Source organism: Actinia tenebrosa, unplaced genomic scaffold, assembly GCF_029948245.1.
Source record: "Actinia tenebrosa isolate PJP-AT-01 unplaced genomic scaffold, QUT_ActTen_1.0 PGA_scaffold0__85_contigs__length_37466705, whole genome shotgun sequence".
Classification (NCBI taxonomy): domain Eukaryota; kingdom Metazoa; phylum Cnidaria; class Anthozoa; order Actiniaria; family Actiniidae; genus Actinia; species Actinia tenebrosa.
This window is the reverse complement of record NW_028292569.1, coordinates 221153-240027: the sequence shown is the minus strand read 5'-3', so window position 1 is coordinate 240027 and position 18875 is coordinate 221153. Positions and strand designations below refer to the sequence as shown.

The window sequence follows — 18875 nt, the reverse complement described above, 5'->3', positions numbered from 1 at the left end:
AGACGATTTAATCTATGAATGAATGAACGAACGAACGGACGGACGGACGGACGGACGGATGCATGCATGCATGCATGCATGGTTGGATGGATGGATGGAAAGCATTAATGGATGGATCGGTGGATGAATGGAATGAACAAATGAAGTAATTAAATAAATGAATAAATAGAGTGAATAACGAATGTATGGATAAATAAATTAATGAATAAACAAACAAAAATTGATAAATCCAACACGCCTTTCAGAGTGGTTGGTCACCCTGTGGTACAGCCTGCAACTATGGACGGGTAACAAGGATCTTACTGCGCAAGTCACACTTTTCCTTCCAAAATGGCGACCGAAGATCAAAATGTCGGCGGGTTTTCTCGAGGACTTGGCAAAATAAAGCAGTGGGTTGGCTGGTCCTGGACCTATCTCTGGGGATTCTGGTTCCTCCTTGTTATCTTCCTTCTCTACGTTCTCCGGACTCCACTTCGTCTCAAAGAGAATTTTAACTTGGGTGAGTTTTTCAGGCCGGACACTCGATGAGGCCTTTTCATCCGCGCGTCTCTAAATTTTTACTAAAAAACTTTATTTTTAAAATATTTAATAATAAAAAATGTGCGCTTTAAAATAATGATTATTATTCTTAACCATGAAATTCTTAATTTACGATTTTTTAACGCAGTTCTCATTTTTTCATTTGGTTTTATTTGTTTGTTTTTCAAATGACCAACAAAATGGCCCGACTTCAATTTTTTTATTGATTCGCTCAAGAGAAAAGATTATAGTTCAAGAAACCTTATTCTTGGTTAAAAGAACATTAGATTTAATTCTAATGTTTAGGAAAACGGATTGTAATTTTTGTGACAAGATATGAGAATTTTTCTATTTAAGCGTATCTCTGTATCTCTCTTTCATTTCTAGTTTCTTTGTAAGATTATAAATTTCGACTCAAATTTCAGAATTTTCGCTTTTCTGTTTTTACGAATTTTTAAGAACTTCGTAGATTTGATTCTTATTTTTTATTAATATTTAAGTTACTTATCAGCGAAAATGGGGTCCTTTATTTGCTCACCTGTTATCAAGACTTTAAAAAAAAACCTCTTGCCTTGGAACAGCTGATGTTGAAAGATTAATGCTATTAAAATCCCAAAATATCACGTAAATATTTAAAGCAAAAAAGGTGTGAATTAATTTTCGGGAAATTTAGATTGAATTCCAGGAAATATATTTGTAGGAGTTCTTGATATTTTCATTTTATTTCTTAATTTCCTGGCCCCTGGAATATGATGCCATGAAGGATGTGAAGAATGTAGCTTCCATGTCTGACTTTCAAATTTTAAAGAGGCTTATAGAAATTGAAGGGCTATGTTTTCCAAGAAATTAAACTGTCTATGGTGCTTTTTACATGGGGAAAATTAAAGGTGCCTTTGGTAGAAGGAATACCCTCTTCCCCGAGTTACCCTGGCCGAGCCAATTTTCCCCTAGAAGAAGGCAGACCTTGACACCAGGTACAACTCTTTCCCATTTAAACACTTTAATTCAGCTATCTGAGACAACTTTTTCATTTGAGCATGCATATCTCCATTAAAACCAATAGTTGTCCCAGGTTTATAGTGACAACTTCTTTCCATATAAACACCCAGTATAGTTGGTTCTTCATATTACTGGTCACTATTTGTATAGGAAATCGCACGATCTCCAGTACGATTTGGAATTTATAGATACAAGTGATGTTTTGAAAGTTTTCAAAATTGGACATGCCTTTAGGCATGTCCAGTTCGAGAACTTTCAAAACATCACAAGTATCTATACATTCTGAATTGTATGAGAAGATTGTGCAACTCTACAGAGTACAATTTGGGATTTAATTGTACTTCTCTTGTCCAATCAGAATCTAGTAGTTTTTTAGAGTGTATAATCATAAAGCTTCAAATTAGTTACTATCATCTGATTTCATTATCAGTATTTTGTTCTATTTCTCCCAAAATATCCTTCTATATCATATAAATCAAAGAAAACATTAACAAATCAAGTGAGCAGCAAAATTAGAGATTAATATATACAGGGTTCCCAGGGGTCAGGGAAAAGTCAGGGAAATTTTGTTTAAAGTTAACCATGAGTATCCGTGTGATACTCATACTGTTTTAAATCTTTTCAAATAATGAAAACAATATTGAAGTATTTAGTATCATTTATGCTGCACAGTTTAATTACATTGGGTTTCCTGTGTAAGAGCGGGGCCTAGGGTAAAAAGTAGGCATGTGGCCCATGCTTGTCCATGCGGCTCAACAAGGTCAGTGAAAACTGTTGTTTAGTCAGGGAAAAGTCAGGGAATTTTTATTTTCAAAATGGCTGGGAACCCTGATATATGAGGAGAAAATAAGAATAAGAGCAAAAAGAAAAGTAAATGAGCAATGAAAGAATAAATTTAAAAACATTTTCATAAGAAAATATTTTCTTTCATAGTCAGTTACAAACTTTGAGCCAGAATACCTTCCTTTTCTGAAGAGATGTTGCTTGTGCTAGCTCGCTTGTGCTATAACTGTTCTTCTAGAGTTATGCACTTAGTCAATTGAAACCTCCACCCCGACCCCTAGCAAAATGTAATGAGACCAGGGATTTAACAAGCATTTAACAGCTTGAGTGCAGGGGTATACAGGGAATTTAATATAACATACAACCACAAAATTTTAACAACAATTCTTTCCCCAGGGACCAGGGGAAAGTGCTAAATTTAAGACTACATGAATGTCAAATTCCCTGCCCTGTCCTAAGAAAGAGGGAGGGGGGGGGGGTAGGGGTTACAATTGACTAATACGTTATTTATATGAAATCTTACTATTTTATTATTCTTTTTCCTTTACAGTCATCATGTTCTTAAATACCCTGACCCCCAAATTTTATGTAGCATTAACTGGAACATCATCTTTCATATCTGGCATTATATTGGTACGTATAGCAGGTAGTGCTATTTCCTCTCATCTCCGGGGTCTCTGGTTCAGTTCCCAGACTTGTAATCACATGTAAGGAGATTTTGATGGATCTCTTCCTTGATTCAAGGTTTTCTCTGGGTTCTCCATTTTTCCTTCCTCTGCAAAACCTAACACTCTAAATAGAGGTTTTTAAACTATCACGTGCCACGTGTATCATCTAACATGGCTGCCGTCACATGGTGTTGCAAAACCTCTATTCCAATTTGAGGTGCACATTAATAATGTTTTCATCATTACCTGCTGATCAAAACATCTTGACGGGTCATTAAGTTATAGACTAAAGTCAATCATATGCACCCATGTTGCCATACGAAAATAGAACGTTAGTGATTTAGTGGGATAGGAATAATATTAAAAAACAAAAGAAGATCACTGAAGCTGAACATTTTCTTTTGTCTTTTAATGTATTCCTTTCTCACTAAATTACTAATGTTCTAATATGGTATGACAACGTTCTTGCAAGTATAGTAGGTGTACATCAATGGTTCCCAATCACCTACTCATGGTTCCCATGTACATCTACTCTAACGATTTATGCGATTGACAGCAGTCTATTGCTCATTAACCTATTGCCAGATTTGTCTTGATCAGCACATAGCAATAGAAACAGTGGTAACAGCACACCACCCTTGCTTAGTACCAAGTAAATAAATAAACCAGTTATTTAATTAATAGAGATTACCACATGTTAAAAGCTTGATATTATCTTTATTCACAAGTTTCCATAATTATGATATCGTGAATGAGTGAGTCTGCGAGCGAGTGAGGGATATCATATGGAAAACGAGTGAATAAAAGATATCAGGCTCTTAACCAGAAATATTTTGTTTATTACACAGTTATGGTCGATAACATGACAAAATTTCCAGTTTCCAGTTTATGGTGAAAACCATTAATGAATGCTTAGATGTAAATTCATTTTTGTTGTACTGTAGATCTTTGAATGGTGGTACTTCAGAAAGTATGGTACTTCATTCATAGAGCATATGTCGTTATCACACCTTGGGCCGTTACTAGGCGGGAGTGATAACTCGCAACAAAACCCATCACAGAATGTTGCAGGTAAGTTACAAAGTAATATTGCATGTGCTCGCACTCAAGAGATTGCTGGTTTGGACCCTGTTAGGAAAACACTCTAATTTTTTCTCAATCTTTAATACAATCCTAGCAAAACCTAATATACCTTTAAATTTTATCAACACCCTGAAAATAATTGATGATCTGCTGCTCGAAGTAAAGGGATAGCTAAAGTCGCAGTAAGAATTGGAATTTAGCTTGTTTTGTGGAGGGAGGAAAATCTGAGAACCTGGAGAAAAAATCTTGAATTTAGGGAGAGACGAACTCTAACAAACTCTACTCATATGGTATGATGATTCAGGAAATTGAACTTGAGACCCCAGAATTGAGAGGCCAGTGCACTACATGTACTACTATGATATCCTTGTTTTCCGAAATATAATGAAATTATTTTTATCTATCGATGTGATGTTGCCTGTAGTATCGTAGCAGTAGAACTCCTTCCGCTTAATTTCTGTAACTTCACAAGCAGAGTTCAGAAATAGTGTCATAATAATAAGACTCTTGGCTTTTATCTTTGGCTAGTGATGACAAAGGATAGATAATCTTCATTTGTTCTCTGTTACCCTCTTGTAGAATGCAAAGTATGGAGGAATCCTATGAATTTATTCAGAGGTGCTGAATACAACAGGTTAGATATTATTAGAGTTTATTACTCAACTATCTATCCATCCATCCATCCATCCATCCACCCACCCACCCACCCACCCACCCATCCATCCATCCATCCATCCATCCATCCATTCATGCATCCATCCATCCATCCATCTGTTCATTCAAGTATTTATTCATTGATCTAAACAATGCATGCAATGCAATCATTCTTCAGGTTATTTATTTGTTCATTCATTCATTTATCCATCCATTTTTTCACAAATTGGGGTCTCAAGAAAACTGAAATATTTGGTATCATCGGAGTTCACTACCGTAATAAGTCGAATACCATATCTGTTTACTTTTATTTATATTCCAGATATCTTTGGGTAACTGGCAAGGAGCCTTTAACATACTATGATATGAATCTATCAGCTCAAGACCACCAGGTAATCTGGACAAATTTTCCTGGTCAAGACCAACATCTTACAACCATACAAACAACTCCTAGCTACTGGCTTGAATAGACCTCTAGCTTGGGCAATTGTTTCTCATTCCAGACCACATGTCATTCTCTTAAGAGTAAGATTCTTGGTTCAAATTGTTTCCATATTTATGTGTCTTCTCTTGCACAACTGTTAAACAAAGAAATAATACTCTATAGAATGATCCATGGTCTGAAATGGATAAACATTATACACAAGGTATTAAAAGAGGTCTATTTGCAGCCACCATGCGACAGTTAGTGATGCTTTGGTCTTGATGTGGATTGAAGTTTTTATCCAAATACGTATTTTCATTTGAACTTCCTGTAATCCCCCCTCCCCCCCAATTCGATGCATTGGTAGCTTATCTTATTTATTATAGGCCATTAAAATAAAAACATAGGGGTCACCAATGTTGTTTCCAAGATCTAGCCGATCAATATTGTTTTTAAAACGAGAGTGACAAAGCTTGATCTAGAAAAAAACTTGCTGTCATTCCATATGCTCAAAAGATGTCCACAATCAATGCCGGTGACCATCCTTAACACTGATGCATTGACCATCAGGCCACCAAATTTCTCACAAATTCATTGACAACATTTTCAAAATTCCTAGACATTTTTTACGTGTGATGCTGATGAGACCAGTTCTAATCCTTGTGATGAAGGTGAGTTTAGAAACATTTCTCAAAATCATTTGTTTGGGAACCAAGGGTGGTGTAGTGGTAGCTCACTTGCTATTGTTTCCTCTGCAGTCTCAGGTTTGATTCATGGACTATGCATCACATTTGAGTAGAGTTTGTTAGGTCTCTATGTTGAATCAAGGATTTCCCTCTATGTTGTCCAGTTTCCCTCCCTTCAAAAAACCTAAAATATAACATTCCAATTGATATGTTCTGTGATGAGCCCAGAGGTGGTTTCAGGGTTCAATAAAATTTGAATGTGTAACTTTTGTAAATTTTCCTCATTCATTCATACTGACTGTTTCTACTTTGCCTGTGGTGTTTCTTTAGTGATGCTGAAAGCATGGAGAGAACGTGACCAAGACAAGAGAATTAAAGCTGCCGAGAGTGCTCTTACTATTGACCCAAAGTGAGTGCCAGTCATGCTGTCTTTTTTTGTCTATACTGTTACTGATAGTAACTCTTGTTGATGATGTTATTGTGGTTTTCCTTGTTGCTGCTTATCCTACTACTGTTGTTGCTGCTGCCGCTGTTATTGTTGCTGCTGCTAATCCTGCTACTGTTGCTGCTGCCGCTATTGTTGTTGTTGCTGCTAATCCTGCTACTGTTGTTGCTGCTGCCGCTGTTGTTGTTGCTGCTGCTAATCCTGCTACTGTTGCTGCTGCCGCTGTTGTTGTTGTTGCTGCTAATCCTGCTACTGTTGTTGTTTCTGCTGCTGTTGTTGTTGCTGCTAATCCTGCTACTGTTGTTGCTGCTGTTGTTGTTGCTGCTGCTAATCCTGCTACTGTTGTTGTTTCTGCTGCTGTTGTTGCTGCTGCTAATCCTGCTACTGTTGATGCTGCTGCCACTGTTGTTGTTGTTGCTGCTAATCCTGCTACTGTTGTTGCTGCTGCCGCTGTTGTTGTTGCTGCTGCTAATCCTGCTACTGTTGCTGCTGCCGCTGTTGTTGTTGTTGCTGCTAATCCTGCTACTGTTGTTGCTGCTGCTGTTGTTGTTGTTGCTGCTGCTGTTGTTGCTGCTGCTGCTGTTGTTGCTGCTGCTGCTGTTGTTGCTGCTGCTGCTGTTGTTGCTGCTGCTGCTGTTGTTGTTACTGCTGCTAATCCTGTTACAGTGAAACCCCTCTATGCCGGACCCTCAGTATACCGGAATTCTCTCTAAACCGGACAAAAGTTTTGGTCCAGAAATTTTTCCCATATATCTTTTGTAAAATAAACCTCAGTAAACCGGAACCTCTCTATTCCGAAAACCGGACAATAATTTTGGTACCAAACGCTATTTAACAATAGAATTCAACCCCGCTAGTCCGGAAGAATGTACCTTTGCTTCGGAACTACCGTCACTAGCGTATTTGCGGGTGTATAAATTGAGTCTACAGGGACAACTTCTAAACTCACAAAATCATCGAAAATTTTCTTTAAATAGTAAATCTTGTTCACAAATAGACATATAAAGACTAATTAATTCTTTTCAATGTATAAATGTTCAAACAGAATGTATAAGGAAGGTTTAATAGTGTTGAGAAATACTAAAGATCGAATGGTTCGGGAAGTTGCAGCCGCCATGTTTTTTTATGTGACATGGCTTTGGGGTCATTCCCAGTCCATTTTACCGGGGATTTTGTTCAGATCATATTTAGAATGTTTCTTCTTGGCGTTCTTTTGAAAAAAAAAGTTAAGAAATTTGCTTAGTTTTTGATCTTATTGTTGATATTTTTACTTGAACTTTCGTTTACGTGTTTGTTTATACTGACGCCAAACGATTAGACACAAACATATTTTAAATAGGTGTGATATCACACCTATTCAAATCGAAAACAAAAGTAATTTGCAAAAACCTCAGTATACCGGAACCCCCGCTAAACCGGAAATTTTTATCGGTCCCAGCACTGTCCGGTATAGAGGGGTTTCACTGTACTGTTGTTGTTGCTGTTGTTCTTGCTGCTAATCCTGTTACTGTTGTTGTTGCTGCTGCTGTTGTTGTTGCTGCTAATCCTGTTACTGTTGTTGTTGCTGCTGCTGTTGTTGTTGCTGCTAATCCTGTTACTGTTGTTGTTGCTGCTGTTGTTGTTGCTGCTGCTGTTGTTGTTGCTGCTAATCCTGTTACTGTTGTTGTTGCTGCTGCTGTTGTTGCTGCTGCTGCTAATCATGTTGCTGTAGTTGCTGCTGCTAATCCTGCTAATGTCGTTGCTGCTGCTGCAGTTAATGGTCTTGTATTCCTTGCTGGTATTGCAGCCTCTGATTGTGTTGTTGTGTTACTGCTACTTCTGCTGTGGAAACTATCTTTATTGTTGATGTTGCTACTGTTGTCAATACATTTGCAAGTGCCGACCTTAACATATTTAAAGCTGACAACTCCCATATTTGATGGTGATGCACTGTTTTGATGTTTTCTTTTTGATTAATATTGTAATAGTTGTCTGACATCTCTAATACTTTTGGCTGAAGAAAAAGCTCAGACTATAACAGAGGTGAGTAAGCATGATGACAAGATAACTGATGGTGATGATACATGATGATGATACATGATGATGATACATGACAGTGATACATGATGATGATACATGATGATGATACATGATGATGATACATGATGATGATACATGACAGTGATACATGATGATGATACATGATGATGATACATGATGATGATACATGACAGTGATACATGATGATGATACATGATGATGATACATGACAGTGATACATGATGATGATACATGATGATGATAAATGATGATGATACATGATGATGATACATGATGATGATACATGGTGATGATACATGATGATATATGATGATGATTATGAATACATGATGATGGTGATACATGATAATGATGTTGATAATGGTTTTCTTAAAGCTGTTATAATATTTGCATTTCTTTCTTCGCCTCAGGCTGAATCATATCTTTCAAGAGCTTTGAAAAAAAGTGAAGAAAATCTAAGAAACGGGGCTCTGACTAGCGAAACTAAAGAAGATGCCATACATAGTAAGCCAATGAGTCAACTCGATTATCTAGTTTTTAATATCTTTTTTGAAATAATTCTTTAATGTTTTTTGTGGGTAATGTTTTTAGGGAAAAACACAAATATTTGCGTATATATCCGCAGAAGACTGGCTATGTGTGCTAGAAAACTTAGCAGAACTAAGGAAGCCATAAAAATGATGAGAGATGTAAGTAAGGCACAAGTAATAATTAGATCAGACCTGGACCTCAAATTCACTGACAGTGGAGTAGCAAGAGTCCCAGGTTAGGGGGGGGGGGGAGTGGGCTTGCAAAAATGTTTGCACAGACGTTCTCTCCAAATAGACCATTTTCGAGTTCCAAATTACTGTTATGTTCATTGATTACAAACTCATTTGCTCAAGCTTAGCCTCGAATTCACAACTTCAACAATACAAACACTTTGAAATTCCACGGACCTTCACTGGAACACATTAATATTCTAAACAAATTCTAGGCTAAACCTGAGCTTGCAACAGAGAACTCAAAACTGAAGTATTCACAGGAAATCCATGAGTATAAGTCATGGATGGATTGATCTAGTCACACAGGGGTGTTTGCTTATCCTGACATGCAACAAAACAAAAACTTTCTCACAGTGTTGTGAAGCCCCCCTTCCTCCTCCAGTAAAGCTTTCTTGGTGCCACTGTCAGACACAAGTGGGATGCTTGGGCCAGGTGAAATGCAATTGTGATTTTGTTTATGAGAGAAAACTTCTGTATCTGGTGTGAAAAACATTTTTTGTGTGGTTTCAGTTGATGAAGGAGTTTCCAATGATGAGTGTTCTGAATATACATGAAAACCTTATAGAAGCACTGTTAGAGATACAAGCATACACTGAAGTACAGGTAAAATACAGGCTCAGTACTCTTATCACACTGTCTTATAGAAGCATTGCTAGAGATATAAGCATACTATGTACTCAAACTGTCTTTTTTGTATTGTCATCATTATTATTTCATGTTGTGTCTAACGATGATGTGTGTCTCTTTTCCTTACAGCAAGTATTAGCTAAATATGATGGTGAGTACCATGTAGGAGAAGAATAAACTAAGGTCATATATTGATGATGGTACATGATGATGGTACATGATGATGGTACATGATGATGATACATAATGATACATGATGATGATACATGATGATGATACATGATGATGATACATGATGATGATACATGATGATGATACATGATACATGATGATGATACATGATGATGATGATACATGATGATGATGATACATGATGATGATACATGATGATACATGATGATGATACATGATGATGACACATGATGATGATACATGATGGCGATACATGATGATGATGATACATGATGATGATGATACATGATGATGATACATGATGATGATACATGATGATGATACATGATGATGACACATGATGATGATACATGATGATACATGATGATGATACATGATGATGATACATGATAATGATACATGATGATGATACATGATGATGATACATGATGATGATACATGATGATGATGATGATACATGATGATGATACATGATGATGATACATGATGATTATGATACTGCGTGTTAAGTGTTATTACAATAACAAATACCTAATGCCTGTTTCTAGATATAGCGCTACCCAAGTCAGCTACAATCTGTTACACAGCAGCCTTACTCAAAGCAAGAGCTGTCTGTGACAAGTAAGTAACCTATAGTAAATTCCCCTGCACTACATCATGGCTGTCAAATCAATATTAACCAACAGAAAAAAGAAGCTAGATTTGTCATGTTAATAATCTCATTTGTGTTGTCGCAGCAAGGTGCTGTTTGGGTAATGCTATCATTTTAATATAAATTTTTATTCACTCACGCGAATAGTAAGACAATTAGTGCTAATTAACTGAGCAAAATTAGGTCTGCAAGGAATTTTGGTAGTAGTAGTAGTAAAGGATTGCATGATGCAAATGACCTGTTAGATGACTCTGTAAAAAGTTGTATTTTTTGTTGATGATATGATGTAGTTCTTTTAAAGCTGTGTCTTAAAATATTTGTATTTATATTTTCTGTCAACAGGTTTTCTCCTGAAATAGCAGCTAAAAGAGGGTTAAGCCCTGCAGAGATGGCGGCAGTAGAAGCTATCCACAGGGCTGTTGAGTTCAACCCCCACGTACCTAAGGTACTACCAACCCCACTGGTATTGCAACTGTCTGCTCTTGCTTTAGTTGCTGCTGTTGCTTGTACTATTTTCATTATTTATAAAATAACTGTCATGAATATTCTTTTTCTGATTTGCTTTATCTGCTCTTGCTTTAGTTGCTGCTGTTGCTTGTACTATTTTCAATATTTATAAAATAACTACCATAAATATTCTTTTTTTATTGATTTGTTAGTCATTTCAACAATCTGCTTTTGCTGTAGTTGCTGCAGTTGTTCTTAATGATGAATGATGATAATTATACTGTGATGTTGATTATTAATTGGTGTTGCTTTTACTATGTTTGTCATTAATAGAATAACTGTCATAAGAATTCTTTTTCTGATTTTTTGGTGGTGCATGCTGTATGAGAGCACACCGCACTCCAGCACACTTTTAATTTTGACATTCCTTTCTAAAATAACAGCTATTCTAAGTTGTATTCCATAAACGAAATATATTTGCTGTGCTGTGTGTACATGGAGCTGTTTCTAACACTTCTCTTGTGTTCTGCAAATCCCTGCAAACTTGATAATCAAATTTTAGAGCTTTTTCGAATTCATAAAATACCACTGTGTTCCATGACTACAGATTCATTTTCACAGATTTTGTGCAAAACATTCATGTTCCAGTTAAGGTCCGTGTAAATTCAAAGTGTTTGTATCGTTGAAGTCGTGCATTCATTACTTTACCATTGATATTTGTTAATATTTTGACATTAAAATGAATCTAATCCTGAGTAAATGAGTCTGTAAAACAGAAACACAGTAGTATTTTGCAAATTTGAGAAAGGTCTAGAGTGCAAACAATTAATCCATGAAACACTAATTACTAAATAGTACAAAATAGTGCTAATTAAACAATAGAAAACAATGGAATTTGCATGAAATCGTGCTATTTAGTACTACTAAAGTTTCACGGATATATTGTTTGCACTCTACTCCACACAACATGTTCACATGGTTGTTTTCTTTTGTAAATTATTTTACTAATTTTTCAAATGATTTTCAGTATCTTTTAGAGCAAAAAAGCCTTGTATTACCACCTGAGCATATTCTAAAAAGAGGTGACAGTGAAGCCGTCGCTTATGCATTCTTTCATCTTCCTCACTGGAAAAGAGTAGAGGGAGCTACCAACCTACTTCATTGCACTTGGGAAGGAAGTAAGTCACATCCTCCGCAGAACTAATCACACTTCATGAATCCTGAGCAGAAATGTCAGAATTCAACTTCAAGTATTGAAATGTTATACAATGGAGACATTATCTCAAACCCTGTTCAATCTTCGTGTTATATGTTGAACTTGAGCATGTCCCGTGGACTTGCATCAGTATTGCATATTTTAATAATGGGAGGTTCTTATATAGAGCACTTCTGATAAGCTATGCTATCTTGCAGGGATTTTCTTTTCTGGACATTGCATTTCAAGTTGCAAAAAGGTTGCAGCCTTTAACAGTCTTGATAATGATAGTCTTATAATAATAATATTTATAATAGTTTCATTGTCTTGCAGCATTCCGTCTCGTACCATACCCTCTTGAAAAAGGTCATCTGTTTCATCCTTACCCAGGATGCACTGAGAATGCGGACAGGGAACTTATGCCAAGTTAGTATTATCTTCGTAAATTTTCCAATTGAATAAGCATGTTTTTGACAGGATCCTATTATCATGTGGCAACAGGTCATCATGTGCTATCAGTGTATCCCAAGAAGGAACTACCATTCTTCATTCTCTTTACTGCTGGCTTGTGTTCCTTTACTGCCATTCTTGCTCTTCTTACGCACCAATTCCCAGAACCAATGGCTAACCTGGCACGTACTGTAAGTACATTAGAAATATATTTTTTAATGCTTTAAACGTCTCGAAAATAGTGTTACAGCAACCAAGGTATTGCAGCTATTGGCATGCAATAAGCACTGCTGTAGTGACCAGTGCCTTGGTAGTTATTACCATGGTAACTAGTGCCTTGGTAATTAATGCTATGACAACCAGTGCTCTGGTGACTAATGGCATGGCAGCCAGTGCTCTAGTGGCTATTGCCATGGCAACTTTGGTGCTTTGGTGTTCAAAGCCAGGTGCTTTGGTATTCAAAGCCAAGGAATCCAATGCATTGTTGATGGCAAATTGGACCTTAAATTGGCAACCAAGGCATCAGTAAACAAGGCCTTTGCAACCAGAAACCAAGAAGATCATCATAAATGCATCGTAACCAAGGCCTAAGAAAATATTACCATAGCAACCAAAATCTAAGTAAGCAGTACAACTTTCAGTTGACAATATTTTGTCTTGCAAGACTAGTTCATGCGTTGAAGAATTTCTGTTTGTTCATCTCTTTACTCTCGGTTGCTGATGTATTTGTGTGTTTTTGAACCTAGTGTCTTGTGTGGATCTCTGCTCCATTCACTCTCATCATTCAGAAAGTGGAAGACTTTTTTCCTGCTCACATCTGGCAGCAGTTGACCAGGATCTAGACATACCTGCCGCCTGTCACCTCTCTCCATCAAACTATAGTGATAACCTGCTTCAGACCTTAACTTTTGAGTTCTAACTTTGTAATCATAATATTGTTTGAAGCTGTCGTAAAATTGATCATCTAACTCTTGTTGATAGCTGTTGTAAGATTGATCATCTAACTCTTGTAACACCATTTTAACATTGTAACGGCTTGACTCCAAAACAATAACTTATGATCTAGAAAGTACCTTATAAACTCACCTCATAATTGTACTTGGACGGGCTTCCTGTGGCAAATTAAACAACACAGGAACCCTGATCCAAGAAAATATTTTATTTTCTGAAAACATGAAGAAACATTATGTGACCATTGTCAAGCTTCATATCGAATGGTAGGACTGTTGAGACCAGATAACTGTTGACCAGATTGGAATATATTTAGTCACAGTTGTTTTTAGTTGCATAATACCACTGAGCTTGACAAATGTAGCCTGATTTTGACCCAATAAACGAAAGTCACTAAAAAAAAGGAGATATCCATGGCATTGTTTAGACAATTGTTCCGTTTCAACCCAGTCGTCCCACGATATGAAACTTGCCAATGAAAAGTACTTGTGAAGGTTATATTCTTTCATGGGCTTCCTCTATTAGAGAATAAGACAGGTAACCCAGAGAAAGAATGACTACCTAAGGTATGTAACTCCTCCATTAACTACATGTAAAGACACTAATCCTAATAGAAAAACCTTAAAACCCTCAGCAACATAAAATCATTTCTAAAATGTTGTTAAATTGAAAAAGTATATATTTATGTAGAGGAAGAGGAAAAATATAAAGACTATATTAAAATATTGTTGAATGCAATTATTTTGTTTTTATTCATATAAATATCTAGACTCATTGATGTAAATTGAAAGTTTGATCCATTATTTTATCTAATAAGATCTACATTCAGATCTGTGACCTATTAATATCATAACTGTTAGAATCAAGAATGATCCTTGATCTATCTTATGATTATCTGATCTAGGATTTATTGATATTATCTGATAAGAACTACATTCTCATCTGTGAGCTATTAATATTATCTGTATTAGAATCATGACTGGTCCTTGATCTAACTTCTGATCTATAATTTATTAATATTATCTCTAAGATCTAATTCAGATCTGTGACCTATTATTATCTCTATTAATATTATCTGTGTTAGAATCATTACTGATCTTTGATCTAACTTCTGATCTATGATATATTAATATTATCTGATAAGACCTACATTCAGATGTGAGACCTATTAATATTATCTCTGTTAAGACTGATCCTTGATCTATCTCCTGATTATCTGATCTAGGATTTATTAATATTGTCTGACTGCCTTTAATATTATCTGTGTGAACATCAAGACTAATCCTCAATCTCACTTCTATTTATCTGCTCTGTTATTACATCTTTGAAAAAGAGTGATTTCACATCTGATATTTCATATCACGCCTTGCCAGTTCAAGACTGATCTGTGATCAATCGCAGCAAGCTTAGAGTACTTTTAGGTCTTTCTCTCTTGAAAAGCACAGAGAAAGCAGGTCTTTCTCTACACATTTCATCTGCTGCAGCTCTCCAGTGCCACAAACCGTCCCATTCTTGTATTCTGTCTCCATCTTCCCAGGGTTTAGCCCCACCATAATGTATAACATGAGGTGCCGCACCTAGCCTCTCCATATGCCACCTAGTACAACCATACCTAACATGAATATGATGCCACCTGCTCTTGTATAGCTCAGTAAAAAAGAACTCATCAGGTCCCATGAAGGTTTTTTTATCCCCTATAACCGGCTGTGAACTAGCCATAAAATAGTGATCAAGTCTTGGTTCAAGTAGCATGACACACCCATGTACCCCATAGTTGTTCTCAATAGAACTCTGAACCAAGTCTTCTGATATGTGTTTCTCATGCCAGTAGTCGTGGTCCTTTATACTGGAGCATATCCCAGCAGGAGCTGGTAGATCAAATAGATGGTCGATATTCTGCATGACAAGGGAGTCAGCATCCATCCACATGACCTTATCATATTCAGAGTACTTTAGCATTCTTGCTTTAGTGAGACTATAGTTGATCCACTGATTCTCATCTCTATATGCCTTCCCTCGCAAGGTGCTCTTAACTTTAGTCTTGATATACCCTACTCTAAGAACACGATTAAAAACCTTACGCAGCAATTTAAGTGCCTCTACACTGACGTCAGATGTTACCATGACTACCAGTTCATGTTTAGTGTTTTGTTGCCTTAGTGACCAGGCGAGGGTTAGAGCCCCCTTAACATACTCATCGCCGCACATGACGAGTGTAAAGTAGGCATAACGGGGCCTGGGTACAGTCATTCTGAATTCTTTCTTTAGATATTTAGTATCTATAGGTATTGACGATACATGGTCCCTCTGAGTTTTACTAGACCCAGGCCTGTGGTCTTTTGCAGTAAGAGTCGTCCGAGAGGACCTGGGAGGTCGTTGCGCACCGGAAGTGCGAGGTCTTGGTTTTCCATTCATTTGACTTCCGGTTACCTCATATCGACAAACTGAAATGGAAATTTAAAAACAAGAAATATTATTGTCTGTCTGTTTGTCTGTCTGTCTTCCCTCTCTCTTTCTCTCTCTGCATTTCATTTCGTTACAATATCCGTCCTTTAGATTGTATTCGTTTGAAAGTTTTATTTCACAAGGGTTTTCATTTCCGTGAAAAAATATAAATGAAAATACAAAACAAACATCAAAAGCAAGTCGGTAGCAGAGCACATTTTCTTGTAACAGTTTATGCGATTATCATAATCCAAGAAAACATAAATTTAATCGTTTGAAAAAATATTGTTTATTTTGCCAGCTGTATGTAAATATCATTAACATACAGTACAAACGCCAGATTGCCAAAAATAAAACGAATGCTATACCCAACTGTCCTTGGTATTGATAAATACTTCGTTAAATATTCGCTCGTTAGAGAAACACCAGTTTCAGAGGGGATATTTATCGTTTCTTTGACATTCAGCTTCAGAGAAGCACCCAAATGTCCGGCGTTTAGGTGTCAAACAATATGATGATTTTCGTAGCTAAGAGGTCACTGTTTTCATCCACTGTTCCACTAGCGAGCTGAATAGAGGTTTTCTAGTCACTTACTGTAAAGAACCTCCTAAAGTTAAGAGCAATTTTTCGTAATTACTTCAACAACTTACCTTTTTCAAAACTCGTTGTCAATAAATAAGACTTCTGTCTGTTTAATACACGACGGCCCTGTTGCTTTTCGAGTCGATTAAACGGGACAATTCCCCGACAATTCGTGTGCCTTATAACTTAGCGTTGGCAAAACAAGGTCTTTAAAGCGACAAAAACACAACAGATACGTGCTTCTTCTAACCTCTTATCGGATTATAAAATGTCCATGTGTTTTACCTAAAGCGAATAAATCTTCACAATCTAAACCCAGCAGATTATCCCAGACAATAGAGCTGCTTGAGTCTGTAAATCTACACAAACAATCCTTCATAAATCTATACTGCAATTAAATTCACTAAACATAAAACACCATCTTAGATTAATATCGTATAGCAAACTTACCTTTTGGGGGAAAATCGAATTAATTTTCAGGCAGGAAATTACTCTGTTCGAGAATTTTGGTAATGAATTTTCTTCACGACGACCAAAATGAAACTCAATACGAATAATCTAATGTTTCCATGGTTACACTATAGAAACTCTGACCTTAGCTGTCATTAGTTATGTAAAGGGATTGGTAAATTCAGCAGGATTTGTACACTATTTACTTTTGTTGATTAGTATAGTTGTTTTCCAAAATCCGTAAGGTTTTTTGGCGATTTTTCCTCGTGTTTTTTTTAACGATTCTTAAGAATGTAATTCTAGTTTTTCCAGAATGAACCTCAGGGCCCGGTCGTACAAAGAGTGGATAGCCCTATCCAGCGGATAAATCCTTATCCAGTGGATAAGTCGATGCTGTTATCTAATACATTTATCCACTGGATAAAATTTATCTATCGGGTAGCGCTATCCAGGCTCGTACAACCGGTCTCAACATGCTAAAATACCAAAAAAATAAAAACACCACAAATTATAGGAAAAAATAACAAGTTGTACCAATATTTTTACAGAGAAAAATTATACACCTTACCCTGAAGAAACCTAGGGTAAAATTCTTCGTTTGATTAATGAATCTGTTTTGTTGCTTGGTCGCCGTACGAAAACTGTATTATTTATATTATATATCTATTTACCACCTGCTGAAGTTGGAAGGATTTGTAGCAGATGTGGACATGTGTTTTCTTCATATCGAATGTAGTTTAGAGTGGGAGAAGTTTTGTTGGGACAGGATCAAGTCGACACAGGACCTTTTTCCCATGGTTATGCACTCATACAAGCCCTAGAGATCATAAAGAAAAACCAAGATAATATGAATTATTGAAATGACAAAAAAATAGGAAGCGAAAAAAACAGTAGGTGATGTTTGAAAGTGTTCCATAATAGAAAGGATGGAAGGAAGAAAGAAAGAAAGAAGGGAGAGAAAGAAAGAAAGAAAGAAAGAAAGAAAGAAAGGAAGGAAAGAAAAGAAAGAAAGAAAGAAAAAAAGAAGAGAGAGAGAGAGAGAGATGTCTTTTATTTAATCTCGGGAAATTTCATCAATGTACAAATTGGTTTTCATGAAAACCGAGTTCATAGGTAATATATATAAAAAATTAATAATAACGTTAAGAATATATAGACAGATTTATGAAATAAATTCTCATCTACCCCCCAAAAATATTATAGTAATTAAAGTGTTAAGGACCAACAGACGAAAGATTCCTCTTAAAAGATTTTAAATTATTGGACAGTCTGACACTTTGGGGTAACGAGTTCCACACTTTTGCACCGTCATAAGAGAGAGCTCTTTTTAAAAACTCAGTGCTGGGTTTCGGTAACTTTAAGCACTTCTCTCTACCACGAAAATCGTAGGTATTTTCTTGAAAATAAAAGAGTTCCCTTACAGATTTTGGTGCAAGTGCATTTAAAGTCTTAAACATCATTATTGCTTTATGCTCCTTTCTTCTTCTTTGTAAGCTTTTCCAGCCTAAAGAAGTTAAAATATCACTAGATCTGACATCGTAGCTGCTTTTTGTTATTATTCTTGCAGCTCTATTTTGCATTTTTTGCAATCTTTCAGCAGACGTTACTGGTAAATTATCCCATACCACGTCACAATAGTCAAACCAAGGTAAAACGAGAGCCTCATATATGGTAATAGCTGTCTCCAAGGGGATGTAATCGCGGACTCGTCTTATGCCACTCAATCCAGAGGATATTTTTTTACAAATGTAATCAATATGAGCAACCCAAGACACCCGTTCGTCAATCACAACACCCAGAGTTTTTGCTGTAGAGACTC

General features: G+C 36.4%; 2 protein-coding genes across 3 annotated transcripts; one reads left to right on the top strand and one right to left on the bottom strand.

The window, feature by feature from the left end:
* Nucleotides 1-297: 297 nt before the first annotated feature.
* LOC116304340 (protein ST7 homolog) lies at nt 298-14317 on the top strand. The gene is made up of 18 exons (XM_031714063.2): nt 298-499; nt 2852-2934; nt 3914-4040; nt 4632-4686; nt 5029-5098; nt 5750-5801; nt 6147-6225; nt 8229-8283; nt 8712-8805; nt 8893-8990; nt 9576-9668; nt 9822-9843; nt 10433-10505; nt 10879-10981; nt 12011-12161; nt 12512-12604; nt 12680-12819; nt 13375-14317. The coding sequence occupies exons 1-18, from the start codon at nt 331-333 to the stop codon at nt 13468-13470; spliced, it is 1653 nt and encodes a 550-aa protein (XP_031569923.2). The 5' UTR covers nt 298-330; the 3' UTR covers nt 13471-14317.
* A 13-nt stretch (nt 14318-14330) lies between these two features.
* Nucleotides 14331-17150, bottom strand: LOC116304341 (uncharacterized). 2 transcript variants are annotated; one of them, XM_031714065.2, is made up of 2 exons: nt 17057-17150; nt 14331-16023 (listed from the first exon to the last, which is right to left on the bottom strand). In XM_031714065.2, the coding sequence occupies exon 2, from the start codon at nt 15992-15994 to the stop codon at nt 14954-14956; it is 1041 nt and encodes a 346-aa protein (XP_031569925.1). In that variant the 5' UTR covers nt 15995-16023; nt 17057-17150; the 3' UTR covers nt 14331-14953. The 2 variants fall into 2 exon arrangements, with proteins under 2 accessions (XP_031569925.1, XP_031569924.1); XM_031714064.2 differs by lacking the exon at nt 17057-17150 and adding an exon at nt 16675-16973 and having other exon boundaries at nt 14332-16023.
* Between the last annotated feature and the right edge of the window lie 1725 nt (nt 17151-18875).

Bases quoted from the DNA above. Each gene is read 5' to 3' on its own strand.
- LOC116304340 (XM_031714063.2), top strand. From the start codon at position 331: ATGGCGACCGAAGATCAAAATGTCGGCGGGTTTTCTCGAGGACTTGGC. The intron at 12,605-12,679 runs GTTAGTATTATC...ATGTGGCAACAG, and splicing joins GGACAGGGAACTTATGCCAA to GTCATCATGTGCTATCAGTG. The intron at 12,820-13,374 runs GTAAGTACATTA...TTTTGAACCTAG, and splicing joins TGGCTAACCTGGCACGTACT to TGTCTTGTGTGGATCTCTGC.
- LOC116304341 (XM_031714065.2), bottom strand. From the start codon at position 15,994: ATGAATGGAAAACCAAGACCTCGCACTTCCGGTGCGCAACGACCTCCC.